The 17668-nt window shown below is 43.3% G+C and overlaps 1 protein-coding gene across 4 annotated transcripts in view; it reads right to left on the bottom strand.

Moving 5' to 3' along the window:
• LOC131924573 (carcinoembryonic antigen-related cell adhesion molecule 1-like) overlaps nt 1–9520 on the bottom strand; it is an 80854-nt gene extending 71334 nt beyond the window's left edge. For all 4 annotated transcript variants that reach the window (XM_059279872.1, XM_059279868.1, XM_059279884.1 and 1 more), the window contains exons 1-2: nt 9255–9520; nt 612–887 (exon numbers count right to left, since the gene is read on the bottom strand). In XM_059279872.1, the coding sequence (XP_059135855.1) occupies nt 612–744 (133 nt within the window). In that variant the 5' untranslated portion in view covers nt 745–887; nt 9255–9520. The remainder of the gene's footprint in view (nt 1–611; nt 888–9254) is intronic.
• Nucleotides 9521–17668: the final 8148 nt, after the last annotated feature.

Raw genomic sequence — 17668 nt, 5'->3', positions numbered from 1 at the left:
GACTCAGACCCTAAGGATTTCTATTTGCTATATTGACATCTATTGTTATTATTATTGAGAGCGTCTCACAATGTAATCTAGACTAGCCTTGTACTTTTTTTATTAAGAGATTTTCTATTCATTTTACATACCAACCACAAATTTCCCTGTTCCCCTTCCTCCTGGCCCCCAGTGTTCCCCTGGAATCCACTGCCCATTCCCACTTGTTTCAAGGCAATTTTTTCCATGGGAAATCACCAGAGTATGGTACATTCAGTTGAGTGGAATTGTACTTCTATGCTTCCTGCTTCGTGCTCTCTCTCTTTTGAGACAGGGTCTCACTATGTAGTGCTAGCTAACCTGAAACTGGCTACAAAGACCAGGGTGGTTGGGAACTCAGAGATCCAACTGTCTCTGCCTCTGGTGTGCTGGGGTTAAAGGCATGCAGCACTGTGCTCAGCTTGCTTGATGTGTTATCATGAGATTAACATGCATCCATCACCAAGCTGGATGTATTTGTAACTTGAACCATGTTTTTCTCCTTGTGACTTTGACCAATTCTTCACTCTGTTGATAAAGAAACTGCCCCAACCCCAACACTATGGAGTAAGAGGGTAACAGAAGTCACTCACCTATTACGTCCAGCTGGATGGGGTCACTCTTCATGGAACTGATTTCATTGGATACCTCACACTGATAGTATCCAGAGTCCTTACTCCTGGCAGGGTTTATTTCAAGAATGGTTTTGTTCTCAGATAGATTCATCCTATTTGTGATAACCAGACTCTTGCCTTTGAAGAGCCAATGGATTGAGATCCTAGTGTTTTTTGTCAAGCACTTCAGGATCACAGACGTCTGGTCTTCGACTGTGGTGTTGGTGGCTTCGATGGATGGTTTAGTCACTGGCTCTGTGGATAAACAGTGGAGTGGATCAGGTCAGAGTCCTTCACACTCAGAGATTTCAGCCAGCTCACAGGGCCCATAGAATGAAGTGGCACTCTGCAAGATCACAGGTTTGGGTTCAACATATAGTCTGTAAGGAGAGAGATGAAACTTACTCCTACCAAGATCACCAACAGTGACCCTGACTCAGGGTATTTGTGTAGATTCCACACTGGGAGCCTCTTCAACCCACATGTTCAGAAATAAACCCTTAACTGCCAAGTTGTTTTGGGTTGAGGCATTTCATCACAGTAACTGGAAAGCTAATAGAACAACACATAAAATAATGCTATGGGATCCGGGCGGTGGTAGCGCATGCCTTTAATCCCAGCACTTGGAAGTCAGAGGCAGTCAGATTTCTGGGAGTTTGAGGCCAGCCAGGTTACAGAGTGAGATCCAGGGCAGGCATCAAAACTACACAGAGAAACCCTGTTTAATAAAACAAAAAAAAAAGGAAAGAAAAAGAAAAAAGAGCAATGCTGTGGAATAATGCGTAGTGGCACACACCTTTAATCCCAGCACTAAGGAGGCAGAGGCAGGTGGATCTCTGTGAGTTCCAGGCCACCCTGGAATACAAAGTGAGTTCCAGGACAGCCAGGGCCACACAGACAAATCCTGTCTCAAAAAAACCAAAAATGAAAAAACAGAAAAAAGAAATGTTTATGGGCCAGGCATGGTGGTGCACACGTTCCATCCCAGTTCTCTGGGAATTCCAGGCTGGCCAGCCAGGAGTATATAGTGAGAGCTTGTCTCAGAACCAAAAAACAAAAACATGCTGAACACCAGTAGTCATTGTAAAAATGCACATGATTGGCTGACCTAAACTGTACATTGTTAAGGATAAGTCATATGTAAATTATAAGCTATAAAAGATAGTTATTAGGATACAAGTTGAAGCTTGATCATCTTATAAATGTCCAGATTCTTTATACAGAACTATGTTTTGAAACTGGCTAAGTATGCTGAATATTAATATAATAAATTCCTTACTTCACTCATGACATTTAAAAAATGTTTAAGCTTCCCATTTTAAACTGTGCCATGCTTCTTCCTGCCAGGGTTTACTCCAAATTATACTCTGAGATCATTTATATTATATTTCCATTTACCAGGTCTAAAGATCATTTGCTTTGCTATTCAATTTTGAATAAATGATAGCTCACCAAACAGATTTCAAAATGACCTTTTACTGTTCCTTCATTAAAAGAAATTCACTTTACATTGGCCGTTCTCAATAATCAATTACCTATGTCTCCTGACTAATTAAATACATAAATGCTTTAAATGATAAATTTTTATAAGGGTATAAAAATTTAGATGTAGAGACTTTTTAGGAAAATTAAAAATAACTTATGATATATGAATTGCCAGTTATTGGGATAGATAAATATAACATATAAACATTTAGATATGTGATAAATGATACCTGAGTCTCGAGAAATAACCTAGAGATACTGAGGATGTATGCCTAAGTTAGATCTATGGGTAAAGTTTTATTGAGATCTGAGATATATAGTCTTTAGAAATAGACTTATGTATGCCATAATAGAGAAGGCTACAGACATCCCCCAGAAGGGACACTGGGTCTAATAATAGGATGTAGCTCCTCTGCTGTCCAAGGTATAATAATTGTCCAAGGAATGATTGATCCTGACTTTACTGGGAAAATTAAGATTGTTGTAAACCTCCTACAAAAATAATTCAGATCCTACAGGGCAGCGCCTAAGGGGGCTGCCAGTTTGGATTCTAATGTTATGGTCTTCTGGGTTCAGGAAATTAAATATTACAGACCAACTTTACCCATAGATCTAACTAAGGCAACTAAACCCTTAAAATACAGGGAAAGAAAATAACTGACTTGCTAGACATAAGCATGGACATTGCTTACATTTCAGAAAAGCACTAGAAGAAAAAAATCCAAACACAGGCAATAGATAACACACCAACGAATACCAAAGAAAGAAAACATGCAACACTACCACCAAAACATAACAGGAATTAACAATCATTGGTCATTAATATCCATTAATATCAATGGTCTCAATTCACGTATAAAATGACACAGGCTAATAGAATGGATATTAAAACAACATCCAACCTTCTGATGCATACAAGAAACACAGCTCAACTTCAAATACAGATACTACCTCAGAATAAAAGGCTGGGAAAAGACATTCCAATCAAATGGATTTAAGAAGCAAGCTGGTGTAGCTATGCTAAAATAGACTTCAAACTAAAATTAATCAAAAGAGATCAGGAAGGACATTACATATTTATCACAGGGAAAATCCAACAAGATGAAGTCTCAATTCTGAATATTTATGCCCCAAATAAAAGGGCACCTACATTTGTAAAAAAAAAAAATACTAATGCTTAAATCACACAACAATCCTCATACACTAGTAGTGGGAGACTTCAACACCCCACTCTCACCAATGGACAGGTCTGCCAGACAGAAACTTAACAGAGAAATAAGGGACATAACAGACATTATGATTCAAATGGACTTAATAGATATCTACAGAATATTCCACCCTAACACAAAAGAATATACCTTCTTTTCACCACCCCATGGAACCTTCTAAAAATCGACCAAATGCTTTGTCACAAAATAAATCTCAACAGATACAAAAAAATATGCAGAAATAACCTCCTATATTTTAGCAGACCACCATGGCTTAAAGTTAGATTTCAACAGCAACAAAAATTACAGAAAGCCTACAGTCTCATGGAACCTGAATAATGCCCAATTGAATCACCAATGGGTTAAGGAAGAAATAAAGAAAGAGATTAAAAATTTCCTAGAATTCAATGAAAACGAATGTACAACTGTTGAACCCCAAAGTTTAGGGTCTCAAGTGGGCGCCCCAAGACCCAGACTCCAGTCCAGTTGATGCAACAGCACGAAGATTTATTAAGCTTCTATATAGAAGGGCTCCTCTGCTCCCAAGAGCAAGAGTTGCCTCTTACTGCAGCCCCATAAGGGCTTTTAAAGGAAAAACCCACAAAACCCACAAGATTACAATTCCCATACAATTTCATGGCCTGATCACAGGGTGATCACAGAGTGGGTACAGTCACGTCAACAGGTACATTCTTCCTGAAACCTCAAGGGGGGTATCAGGGCAGGAGTGGAGTTTACACAAAGGTCACAGTGGTCCTTCCTGGAACACTTGTAACTATCACAGTCACAGTTGAGCACATCTCTTAACAGAAATCTTTTTACATTGTTATATTGTTACAGGGGTGACTGAGTAGTGGCTGAGTCAGGTGGCCCTTGGAACTAGTTTTCTTTTTAGTTCCTTATTTCCTGGGGCTTGGGGGTATAAGCCTGAAGGGTTAGGGTCTTTCACAACCTACCCAAACTTATGGGACACTATGAAAGCAGTGCTAAGAAGAAAATTCATAGCTCTAAATGCTCACATAAAGAAGTTGGAGAAATCTCACACTAGTGACTTAACAGCACACCTGAAAGCCCTAGAACAAGAAGAAGCAAAGTCACCCAGGAGGAATAGACTCAAGGAAATAATCAAACTGAGGGCTGAAATCAATAAAATAGAAACAAAGAGAACAATACAAAGAATTAATGAAACAAAGAGTTGGTTCTTTGAGAAAATCAACAAGATAGACAAGGCCTTATTCAAACTAACCAAAAGGCAGAGAGAGAGCATCCAAATTAGCAAAATCAGAAATGAAAAGGGAGACATAACAACTAACATTGAGGAAATCCAGAAACTCATCAGGTCATATTTCAAAAACCCATACTCCACAAAACTGGAAAATCTAAAAGAAATGGATAATTTTCTGGATCGGTATTACATACCAAAGTTAAATCAAGACCAGATAAGCTATTTAAATAGACCAATAACTCCTAAGGAAATATAAACAGTCATTAAAAGTCTCCCAACCAAAATAGCCCATGACCAGATGGTTTCAGCTCAGAATTCTACCAGATCTTCAAAGAAGAGTTAATACCAATACTCTTTAAATTGTTCCACACAATAGAAACAGAAGGAACATTACCAAACTCCTTTTATGAGGCTACAGTTACTCTTATTCCCAAGGCACACAAAGATGCAACAACAAAAGACAACTATAGACCAATCTCCCTCATGAACATTGATGCAAAAATAATCAAGAAAATATTGGCAAACAAACTCCAAGAACACATCAAAATAATTACCCACCATGACCAAGTAGGCTTCATCCAGGGATGCAAGGGTGGTTCAACATATCAAAGTCTGTCAATATAATACACCATATAAACAAACTGAAAGAAAAAAACCCACATGATCATCTCACTAGATGCAGAAAAGGCCCTTGACAAAATCTAACACCCCTTTATGATAAAGGTCTTAGAGAGATCAGGAATACAGGAAACATACCTAAACATAATAAAGGCAATTTACTGCAAGCCAACAGCCAACATCAAATTAAATGGAAAGAAACTCAAAGCAATTCCACTAAAATCAGGAACAAGACAAGGCTGTCTACTCTCCACATACTTGTTCAATATAGTACTTGAAGGTCGAGCCAGAGCAATAAGACAACATAAGGAGATTGAGGGGATACAAATTGGAAAGGAAGAAGTCCAGCTTTCACTATTTGCAGATGACATGATAGTATACATAAGTGACCCTTAAAATTTGACCAAGCTTATAAACACCTTCAGCAATGTAGCAGGATACAACATTAACTCAAAAATATCAGTAGCCCTCCTATGTACAAATGACAAACAGGCTGAGAAAGAAATCAGAGGTACATCACCCTTGCAATAGCCACAAATGACAGAAAATATCTTGGGTTAACTCTAACTAAACAAGTTAAGGACCTATATGACAAGAACTGTAAGTCCCTGAAGAAAGAAATTGAAGATATCAGAAAATGGAAAGATCTTCCATGCTCATAGATAGGCAGGATTAACATAGAAAAATGGCAATCTTACCAAAAGCAATCTACAGATTCAATGCAATCTCCATCAAAATACCAACACAATTCTTCACAGACCTGGAAAGAATAATACTCAACTTCATATGGAAAAGCATAAAATCCAGGATAGCCAAAAGAATCCTGTACAATAAAACAGCCTCTGGAGGCATCACGATCCCTGACTTCAAGCTGTACTATAGAGCTACAGTAATAAAGACAGCGTGGTACTGGCATAAAAACTGACATGTGGACCAATGGAACTGAACTGAAGACTCAGACATTAATCCACACACCTATGAACATATGATTTTTGACAAAGAAGCCAAAACTATACAATGGAAAAAAGAAAGCATCTTCAACAAATGGTGCTGGCATAACTGGATGTCAACATGTGGAAGGCTGCAAATAGATCCATATCTGTCACCATGCATAAAACTTAAGTCCAAGTAGATCAAAGACCTCAACATAAATCCAGTTACTCTGAACCTGATAGAAGAGAAAGTAGGAAGTAGTAGTCTTTAACCCATTGGCACCGGAGATCACTTCCTAAATATAACACCAGTAGTATAGACACTGAAAGCAACAATCAATAAATGGGACCTTCTGAAACTGAGAAGCTTTTGTAAAGCAAAGGACACGGTCAATAAGACAAAACGACAGCCTACAGAATGGGAAAAGATCTTCACCAACCCCACATCTGACAGAGGGCTGATCTCCAAAATATATGAAGAACTCAAAAAGCTAGACTTCAAAATACTGAACAATGCAATTAAAAAATGGGCTACAGAGCTTAACAGAAAATTCTCAACAGAAGAATCTCAAATGGCTGGAAGAGGTTTAAGGAATTGCTCAACATCCTTAGTCATCAGGGAAATGCAAATGAAAATGTCTCTGAGATACCAACTCAGAATGGCTAAGATCAAAAACACTGAAGACAGCTTATGTTGGAGAGGATGTGGAGCAAGGGGAATACTTCTCCACTGTTGGTGGGAGTGCAGACTTGTACAGCCACTCTGGAAATCAGTATGGCAGTTTCTCAGAAAATTGGGAATCAATCTTCCTCAAGACCCAGCTATACCACTCTTGGGCTGAATCTTTCCACAAAGATACATGCTCAACTATGTTCATATCAGCACTATTTGTAATAGCTAGAACCTGGAAACAACCTAGATGCCTCTCAACTGAAGAATGGATAAAGAAAATGTGGCACATATACACAATGGAGTACTACTCAGCAGTAAAAAACAATGATATCATGAAATTTGCAGGTGAATGGATGGAAATAAATAATATCATCCTGAGTGAGGTAGCCCTGACTCAGAAGGACAAACATGGTATGTATTCCTTCATAAGTGGATACTAGATATAGACCAAGGGATGGCCGGACTGCAGCCCACGGCTCTGAAGAGGCTAGCTGTCATGGAGGGATCCTGGGAGGGACACAGGGATCACCCAGCAAAGTAGAAGTGGATGGGATGTGCATGAGCGGGATGTGGGTGGGGGATGGCAGAAGGCGAGGAATGTGGGGTGAGAACATAGGGAAATGGAAGCGTCAAGCTGGAGTGGGGACGGAGTAGGAGTGTAGGGAAGACATCATGTGAGTGGGAAGAGGCAGGGTGCCGGGAAAGCTCTCAGGAATCCACTGGGATGACCCCACCTTGGACTGCTGGCAGTGACTGAGGGGGTGCCTGGACTGGTCTACTCTGGTGACTGATCTAGTGAATACCCTAACTGTCATCATAGAGCGTTTATCCAGTGACTGATGGAGGCAGATGCAAGGATGCACATCCGCATGCCAGGCTAAATTCGGGAATCCAGCTGATGGGAGAGAGGAGGGATTCTGCGGGCAGGGGATGTCGAGATCATGATGGGAAGATGTGCAGAGATGACTGGTCACAATGGTGGAGACCCATGAACTGTGGACTAGTGTCTGTGGAGCCCCCATGGGACTGGACTAGGCCCTCTGTATATGGGACACAATTGTTTAGCTCGAACTGTTTGGGTGACACCCGGGCAGGGGGATTGGGATTCATCCCTGATGCATGGGCAGGTTTTTGGGATTCCAGTGCCTGTGGAGTGATGGCTTGTGCAGCTTGGTACAGTGCGAAGGGGCCTGGACCTGCCTAGGCACATTTTGCTGGCCTCTGCTGACTCCCCGTGGGAGACCTTGATTTGAGGGGTATGGGGTTGTGTTGTGGCTTGGGAGGGAGGGCTAGGAGATGGGAGGAGGGAGGAAGTGGGATCTGTGGGTGGTATGTAGAGTGAGTAGGAAATTTCTTAATAAGGAAAAATAAAAAAAAGAAAAAATGTACAAATAAATGTGGGCTAGCAGATTATATAATAACAGATAATAAATAAATGTGGCTTAGCAGATAAAGGGCTTGCTCACCCACCTGAGTTTAATTCTCTGTCCATGGAGAACTGGCTCCCACAAATTGTCCTCTGACATCCACATACTAGGTGTGGAACACCCACACAATATAATAAATATGCAAACGTAGTAAGAAACTCAATACAGGTCCTTTTCTATGCATGGATTTTACATTTATGGATCGAAACCTTGGAGACAAACAACTTGGAAAAGTATGTCTACAGTGAAAAATGTGTATTTTCCTCCTGTCATTGTCCTGTACTCAACACAATAAGACTAGTGTCTATGCAGTATTCATATTAGGTATAGGAAATAATATAAAGATGATCTGAATGTGTGGGAGGGTGTGTAGAACAAGATGAATATTTTACTAGTTTCTGAGAGTTGACTGTGTGACTGACTCAGACCCTAAACTCTTAGTCACTTTACATTTCCATTTGCTATATTGACATCTATTGTTGTTATTATTGACCGGGTCTCACAATGTAATCTGAGCTGGCCTTGTAATTCTCCTTTTTTAATTAAGAGATTTTCTATTCATTTTACATACCAACCACAGATTCCCCTGTGCTTCCTCCTCCTGCCCCCCAGCCTTCCTCCTCATAAGACCCCCCATTCCCACCTCAGGCAAGGCAAGGTCTCCCATGGGGAGTCAGCAGAGCCTGGTCCATTCAGTTGAGTGGCCTTGTACTTCTATGCCTCCTGCTTCATGCTCTCTCTCTTTTGAGACAGGGTCTCATATGTAGCTCTGGCTAATCTGAAACTGGCTACAAAGACAAGGGTGTTTGGGAACTCAAGAGATCCAACTGTCTCTGCCTCTGGTGTGCTGGGGTTAAAGGCATGCAGCACTGTGCTCAGCTTGCTTGGTGTGTTATCATGAGATTAACATGCATCCATCACCAAGCTGGCTGTATTTGTATCTTGATCCATGTTTTTCTCCTTGTGACTTTTCCCCATTCTGTATTCTGTTGATAAAGAAACTTCCCTCACCCCCAACATTATGGAGTAAGAATGGAGAGGAGAGGTCACTCACCTATTATTTTCAGGTTGTAGGAATTACTTGTCTTGAAACTGAATTCCCTGGATACCTCACAATTATACTGCCCTGAATCCTCAACCGTGGCATTCTTTATGGTGAGGGAATTGTTGGTCAACACAATGTTCTCTGTTATTTTCAGAGGCTTATCGTTGAACAACCAACTGATGGAGACCCTATCGTTCAATGCATAGCACGTCAGGATCACCGTTTTCCCATCTTTGTTTGGGTACTCGTATGCCAACAACACGGGGTGATGAAGTTTACCTGTGGATAAACCGTGGAGGGGACCAGTTGAGAGTCCTTCACCTTCAAGATCACCCAGCTCACAGGGCCCATAGAATGAAGTGGCCCTCTGCAAGATCACATGTTTGGGTTCAAGATATGGTCTGTAAGGAGAGAGCTGAATCTTACTCCTACCAAGATCACCCACAGTGACCCTGACTCAGGGTATTTGTGCAGAATCCACACTGTGTGCTCTTCAGCCCACATGTCCAGAAATCTCATGGTTGGGGGTATATATTTCTCAATGATTTTTGAGGGAATTCTTGCTCACACTTTCTGTGAGTATGAATAGTCAGGTCCCTCCTTTATGAAATAGCCTTCTGTTTCTTTTTTATTAAATAATTTGTCATGGGGTTAAGATGGCCCAGCTAATCTTAAAGGTGTTAAAGGCTAGATCTCAGGACTGGGAGAAATGCCAAATTGAAGAATTTATCTTTGAAGAAAAGTTTTATTTCCTGCCCCATGGATATGGATTAAATACTACAGAGAAGAAGTGAATAATCACAGTGTTGACCACAGCCTGCCACTCTAATCCTCAGTACTGATATTTTATGAGACAGGTCTCACTCAGAGTTCTAGCTTGCTTGGAACTTGCTAAGTAGACCAGGCTGGCCTCAAACTCACACTATCTACAAGCCTCTCCCTCCTCAGTGCTGGCATCAAAGGTGTGTGCCACCACACTCAGCCGACATTTGGTTTTTGAACCTTGAGAAGAGTAACAAAGGAGTATCATGAACTGTCAGTGACATGGTTCACCCTGATTCAGAACAGGGCTCCCAGGCACCTTCTCCATCCACTCTTCCCATCCCATGGAGTCAGAGCTGAGCCAGCAACCCCACCCATGAGACAGGAACAGACCTGGGAGCAGAGGTCTAGTCCCCATCTGTGGGGAATTCTCCTCCAATTTGGAGAATAAGAATGTGAGTACAGTTTAAAGGCCTTGGGCATTCTTGTAGGTCATGGAGGTCATAAAATGAAAATGGAGGGGACAGCAAAGCTTGTGTTAGGCTCAGAAAGAAATCTTGACCTTGAGGCTCTCCTAACCCTGGAAAGTCCCCCACAAAACTGAAAGCTTTCCAAGGCTGGGAGAACCTCCTCCTCACATTGCAAGCTCCATCCCTCTCAGCCAGAAATCAGAGAACCAGGAGGCCATCAGACATAGGGATGGAGCAAGCGGCTTGGGGGAAGACTGATTTTGCTTGTTCCCATAGACATGGGCGGGAAATTACATGATTCTGCATCTTCCCAGACAGCCACAAGACTTCACTCCAAACCTGGTGCTGATATTTCAGAGATCCACTTACTAAGGACTATAATGTTCTTGACTGTGGTCTTACTGAGGACAGTGACAGTTATAGACTAGGCAGGTATAAGATCTGCTATTATTAGTATTAATATTGGGGATAAAGAACTCTTGGGAGGATGACTGGAGCTCTCCATTGACAAACTGAGAGTACTGTGCAGGTGGGTTAGCATCTGTGTGGCAGGAGATGTGAGGTTTGTCCTTGAAGGGAAATGAATATTTGAGAGGTATATGATTTGAATATCTGGACCACTGGAGAAAACATAATAAAGACACATGTTATGTCAGCAGAGGGAAGAGGAAACCCTGGTGTGTAGTAGGCCACAGTATCTCTTTGAGCTGTGCTTTAACCTTAGTTGATCAGGTCCTACCCACAGCTGGGGTGAAGATTTGTAGAAGGCTTTTCATGCAGCAAGTACAAGCCCTGATCTATCTCCAGCACAACACACAAATATCCCCACTGCAACTCATGTGTGCACTGAGACTGAGTCTGACATGTCCCCTGACTCCATCACCCTTAACCTCTCTAGGCAGGAGAAGTCCCTGAATCCCATTCAAATTCACTGCTTGGCCTGTCTACATGTGCTTGGGCTGGGCCAGCATTCCCTGGCCGCCCAGTTATCTGTATGGTAGGTCTGTGTCATGAATCCAAGGGGACCAGGATCAAGTATGGTAGCTCTAACCTGCTGTATTTACACAGTTGGGCCCAGGACGAAACAGAAAATACTTACAGGTAATGTTCAGAGTGGGTCACTTGGGGAGGCACTCACTGAGTTCCAGGTTCACATTCATAGGGTCCTGTGTCAGTCCTCACAACACTGAGTAAAGTGAGAGTCCTGTTGTCCTCAGACAGCTTCAGCCTGTTCTCTTCTGATAGGCTTTGGCTATTTATCCTCCACAGGTAGGCTGTTTTCTGAATCTTAGACTCGCACATTAATACTAGTGAGTCCTTAACCTTCATGTGATTGGAATTGTTGGTTGTGATGTTGGGCTTGTGTAGCAGTGCTCTGCTGACCACAGAGAGATAATTGCCCTGTGTGGTACTTCTGATTCTTGCAAAGGCCTCTCATAACCAGAGACAGTCTCTTAACTCCCAGCCAGCCCAGATCCTTAAAGAATCAGGCAGGAAGCAAATTACAGGTAGGTGGAGTGGCTGAGTGCTCAGACATAATGGGGTCTCCTGTGCTGTGTATGGGAGTAGCAAGGGCTTCCTCATGAGTGAACTGAGCTGTAGTGTTTGGTGATGGTCAGACTCAAGACTTAGAATGAGAGACCTCATTTTATCTCTTGGTCCTCAGGGACCTATTCCCTGCCTTGAGACACAGGTTCGAGTCCCTCCAGCTACGCTGACCTCCCCTGCTGTGTGTAGACCAGAGCCCTCCAAGTCTTTGTTTTTCAGGGCTGTCCTACAGACAGGTTATGATTAGTCTTCTCAATGAGCTTCCATGAGAAACCTGACAGCCTGTCAGAGATCTCACACAGCTCAGGATCTGCCTGACATTTAGGTCAGGCTGGGTCACAGGTGGGCCATTCTTGTCACGTGTTTGATGTTGATTGACATGAACCAGGGGGCCCTATAAGAATCCTGAGTCTATGAAATGATCAGAAGATTGAAGGTCACCTAGAAGGTCTCCATAGTGTGGAGGCTGGAGATGTGGTTGTGAACAGATAGCTTGTGCCATTGATGGACTATGTGACTCCGACTCAAAGAATGTGTTTCCTTTCTCAGTTTCCCTATAACAGGACACATGGTAAGTGATCATTGCCATGCCTTCAAGTTAACCTTAAATGTGAACAACAACCTTACCTTCCACCAAGCAGTGTCTATTAGTGTTTGCCTGCAGGAAATAATCCCTGGACTGGACCCCAGGAGGGCAAGGAGCTGCCGTTTGTACATTTTTCTTCTATCTCTTTAGGGCTCTTGACCTTCCTGAGAGATCTTAGAAGACCATCAGAATAGGTAGCTGATTGCTCTTCCTACATCTGCCTACGCTGAGCACACTGATTCTCAGGAGGAGATGCCCAGGTGACCTACCTCAGACATGGCTCTCAGAGGCTGACTGTCAGGAGGATCCCAGTCTCCAATCCATTGTTGTACCCTGTCAACTCCAACAGGAGGTCAAATTCCAATCCAGTCTACAAGCTTTTTGGAATTTCTGATGCAGTCTGGCATGGGTTTCTTGAGCAAAGCTATCGGGGGTCATCTCTCTGTGAGACTCTCGTAGTTTCCTCAGTCAGGCCCTGCCTGAGTCCTGAAGGGTCTTTCTCAAGGCCATGTTCATGATGAACATCTAAGACCCTAGGCAGAGTGTGACATGCTTGGGCTTAGTTCCCTCACCCCCTTTTCTCTGAGAGTGAATTCAAGTGATTTATTGCTGTTTTTTCCACACACTAATGTGTGTCCTTTACTGAATGCTTGGACCACAATATGGGGACCATAACACAGAGTCATCCCGGACTGAGAACCCTATGTGTGAAATAGATTAGCTCCACCCTTGACCCAGAGGTTACAGAGAATTACTTACCTTCTACATATAACTGCAGAGTTGCTAACTTGTCATCAAGGTGTAACATATAGACTCCTGCATCTTTCTTAGTGACATTCTTGAAGAGTAAGGATCCATTGGCGTATATCGTTTCTCTTTTGCTGTAGAGAGGCCCTTTTTCTATTTTACTTCTTGGCAATGTTATCAATTGTATAATGTTGTTCGACATATCAAATTTAGTCCCCCTGAGCCAGTAAAAAACAGTGTGTTTCGATGGTACATTTTGGGCAAGGAAATAAACGTTGTCCCCTTCACCAACGTGTGGTGGAACTGCCTCCACAGTGAGTTCTGCAGTGGTGGCAAAGTTCCAGAAGGTTAAAAGCAAGGCTAAGAGGGAAGAGAGAAAAAAATCCATCAATATTAGGACCTTTGCTTTTGGTAGAAATTTGTAATGTGAGCGTGTTCAACTCTCAGCCTTGGTGTGTGTGCATCTGTTGGGGGAAGGTCAGCAGCATCACCCCCATTCATCAGTACCCCTGAATCTTTCCACTGTATGGAACTGTCTTCTCAGGTATCTACACAGCTCACCCCTCACTGCCCTCAGATTCCTAATCATAACAGAGTCTTTGGTGAGTCTAGACAAGTCTTGTCTGACTTCCTCCTCTAAAGATGCTGTACCTTCATTTTCTGACCTTTTCCTGCTCTGTTTCTTCTGAAGTTCTTGTCAACCCCTGGGTCCACCTTCTAGATGTCCTTGCTGCTCTGTCTTTCTGCCCAGTAGTAGTAAGGCTCTTTGAGGAGGACTAGTTTGATTTTGGTTTAAACCCCACTGCCTGGAACAGGCTCAGATACCTGTGAGTAAATCAGTGTCCCAGAGCCTGGGGTTTATTTGCAGATTTCTCAGGGTCCTATGTAATGAGGCTGTGGTGTACTCACCTTAGTTTGAGTTTGACTTGGAGAGTCACCCTGACAGAGGTGTGAATGCCAGTCTCCAGGATCCAGTGGCCAGTGCTGATATACTTACAATGTGGAACAACTGAGTTTTTACTCCCCCACACCAATTCCCATCCACTGCAAGCTTCCTGTTGCTGTCAGGCTTCCAGCGGAAGCCAAACGTACCTTCTCAGGCTCTTTCCCTCTCCCAGAAGACCCCATCCAGTCTCTGAGCTCCCCAACTCTCTACTCCCGAGGAATGTCTCCTCACCTGTGAGCAGGAGTCCTCTCCAGGAGACCTCTGCTTTGTGGAGAGGGGCTGAGGTGACCTCCATAGTCTCTGCTGTGGGCTAGGCTCTTCCTCTGGAGAGGAGGTTTGTCTCTCAGGCTGCTGCCAAGCTGGGCTCCTCTGGTATCTGCTCTGCTTTTCTTCCCACAACTGAGCACTTTCTGGAGTCAGATGGTCATTGGGTGGAGTCTGTGTGTGTACATTGCTCTGTTCTTCTGTGAGTGCTGCCTCCCATCCTTCTATTCCTTTGTTGTTAGGTGTTCTAGAACATACTTTGAGCCACAAGGCTGAGAAGTGTCCTGTGTCCCTAGAGAACAGCAGCTCACCCCAGGGCCTTGTCCCTGAACTTCCTATAGCCAAGAGTGTATTTCCTTGTGACCCAAAAACCTAGCAGAGCCCAGTTTGCCCTGTGATCTCAATGCTCAGGGAAGGTGGGATTTACTCCTAGCATGGAGTCGCAGTCTTCCCTAGGGGCTGGAAAAGGTTTAGCTGAGTGATGACTGGGGAGGGCCCAGATTCATCCTCACTGGTGTTACCAGTCAGGTGTCTGAGCCAGGGATACAAGTTATCTCAGGGGTTTGTATCCTGTTGTGCAGGAGGAGGTGACCTGTGTGTCCTAGAAAGAAGACAGTGTGCTCCAGCTTTCTATGGAGGGCACCAGGGAGGTTCCCTGACCCCAACTTCCTGTGCTGGCTGAATGTTATTTAGGTCTGCCCCTGACCTTCTAGGATGCCTTTGCTCTCCTTAGTGATTGCCCTGTGATCTCCCTGTCTTTCCTCATGAATGATCAGAGGAGGGAGGGGACTACATAGGGTCTCCTTGCAGAGTGGGGGTCTCAGAGGCACAGGAAATGATTCTGTGAGGGAGCTCCAGGTCTGTTGGAACTGGGATGGAAACAAGGCTGCAAGACAGGGTCACACCTCAGGTGAGTGTTCCCTGTTGATTATGTGTTTGTCGCCCCCTGGTGTTCATGAGGAGACCTGCAGCTCATGTTTGGGCAGCTACAAGAATGGTAGAGCTCCAAATGCTGTAATGGAGCTGAGCACTAGTTTTCCAGGAAGGTCCCAGTGTGCAGCCGCCTTTGAGGATCTAGGCAGATTTTTGCTGGAGACTAGAATAGTTGAGGTGAGACTCACTGCCATTTTGATCTGCAGTTCCATGAAGACTGATGATGTTGATCCCCCTTTCCCATGTGTTTATTAGCTTTTTGTAAATCTTGTTCAGGGCAGGAATATCCAAGTCCTTTGCTCACTCTAAAATCCTTTTATTCCAACTTTAAATTTTAAAGAAAAGTACACTCATTCACTAACAGTAACACATTTTTAAATTATAACATAAAATGAAAACCAAACCAAACTCTGCAAGCTTCTCACTGTTGGTAACATTGTTGCTAGTGTGTTAGTGTTTGAGATATAGGGCCAGTAAGTCGTTATTCCCAGGAATTTTCAAAAATTTCCCAATATGATGTTTTAAGCATACTTTGGACAGCCTTGTTTGGACTCTCTATAATTGTTATAGCTATAATTCTTTTTTTTTATTCTTGAGTCTGACACTGCTTTATTTTTTTTTTGTTGGAATCCAATGTTATTAATTCTGGTTTTCAAGTCTTCAGACTCTGTAGACTCACACCACCACATCTATTGTGTGCGTATAAACACAGTTACATAAATATATGTGCATGCTTATAAGGTTTTTTTTAAATTTTTATTTTGCAATACAATTCAGTTCTACATATCAGCCACGGATTCCCTTGTTCTCCCCCCTCCCGCCCCCCTCACCTTCCCCCCACAGCCCGACCCCCATTCCCATCTCCTCCAGGACAAAGCCTTCCCCGCAGACTGAGATCAACCTGGTAGACTCAATAAAGAATAATGCACCCTAAGTTGGTAGCACTTACAAGAACTGCATTGTAGAGGGACATTTAAAAGATGAAAAACATACCTTCAAATTTGGGCTCCCAGTAAGGTGGCAGCACTGAGTTACATGTGGATGCTTCTTTTTTTAAATTTAATTTTATTTTATTTTACAGTATAATTTAGTTCTACATATCAGCCATGGATTCCCTTGTTCTCCCCCTCCAGCCGCCCTCCCCTTCCCCCTAACCCTCCCCCCCATTCCCATCTCCTCCAGGGCAAAGACTCCCCCACGGACTGAGATCAACCTGGTAGACTCAGTCCAGGCAGGTCCAGTCCCCTCCTCCCAGGCTGAGCCAAGCGTCCTTGCATAAGTTCCAGGTTTCAAAAAGCCAACTCATGCACTGAGCACAGGACCCAGTCCCACTGCCTAGATGCCTCCCAAACAGATCAAGCCAATCAACTGTCTCACCTATTCAGAGGAGCTGATCGAGTTGGGGGCCCCTCAGCCATTGGTTCATAGTTCATGTGTTTCCAGTCATTTGGCTATTTGTCCCTGTGCTTTATCCAACCTTGGTCTCAACAATTCTCGCTCATATAAACCCTCCTCTTTCTCGCCAATTGGAATCGCGGAGCTCCACCCAGGGCCTAGCCGTGGATCTCTTCATCCAGTTCCCTCAGTCATTGGACGGGGTTTCTAGCACGTCAATTGGGGTGTTTGGCCATCCTACCCCCAGAGTAGGTCAATTCTGGCTGTCTCTCAACCATTGCCAGCAGTCTGTTGTGGGGGTATCTTTGTGGATTTCTGTGGGCCTCTCTAGCACTTTGCTTCTTTCTATTCTCATGTGGTCTTCATTTACCATGGTCTTTTATTCCTTGTTCTCCCTCTCTGTTCTTGATTCAGCTGGGATCTCCTGCTCCCCCAAGCTCTCTTTCCCTCGACCCTTGCCCTTCATTACCCCCACTCACATCTAGGCTGTTCGTGTAGATCTCATCCATTTCTCCGTCATTGGGTGATCCTCGTGTCTTTCTTAGGATCCTGTTCTCCAGGTAGCCTCCCTGGTGTTGTGAGTAGCAGTCCAGTCATCCTTGTTCCACATCTAGTATCCTCCTATGAGTGAGTACATACCATGTTTGTCTTTCTGAGTCTGGGTTACCTCACTCAGGATGATTTTTTCTAGACCATCCATTTGCCTGCAAACCTCATGATGTCATTGTTTTTCTCTGCTGAGTAGTATTCCATTGTGTATATGTACCACATT

Source organism: Peromyscus eremicus, chromosome 1 (genome assembly GCF_949786415.1).
Source record: "Peromyscus eremicus chromosome 1, PerEre_H2_v1, whole genome shotgun sequence".
Taxonomy (NCBI): domain Eukaryota; kingdom Metazoa; phylum Chordata; class Mammalia; order Rodentia; family Cricetidae; genus Peromyscus; species Peromyscus eremicus.
The sequence above is the reverse complement of the archived record's forward strand: the minus strand, read 5'-3'. Positions and strand labels throughout refer to the sequence as shown.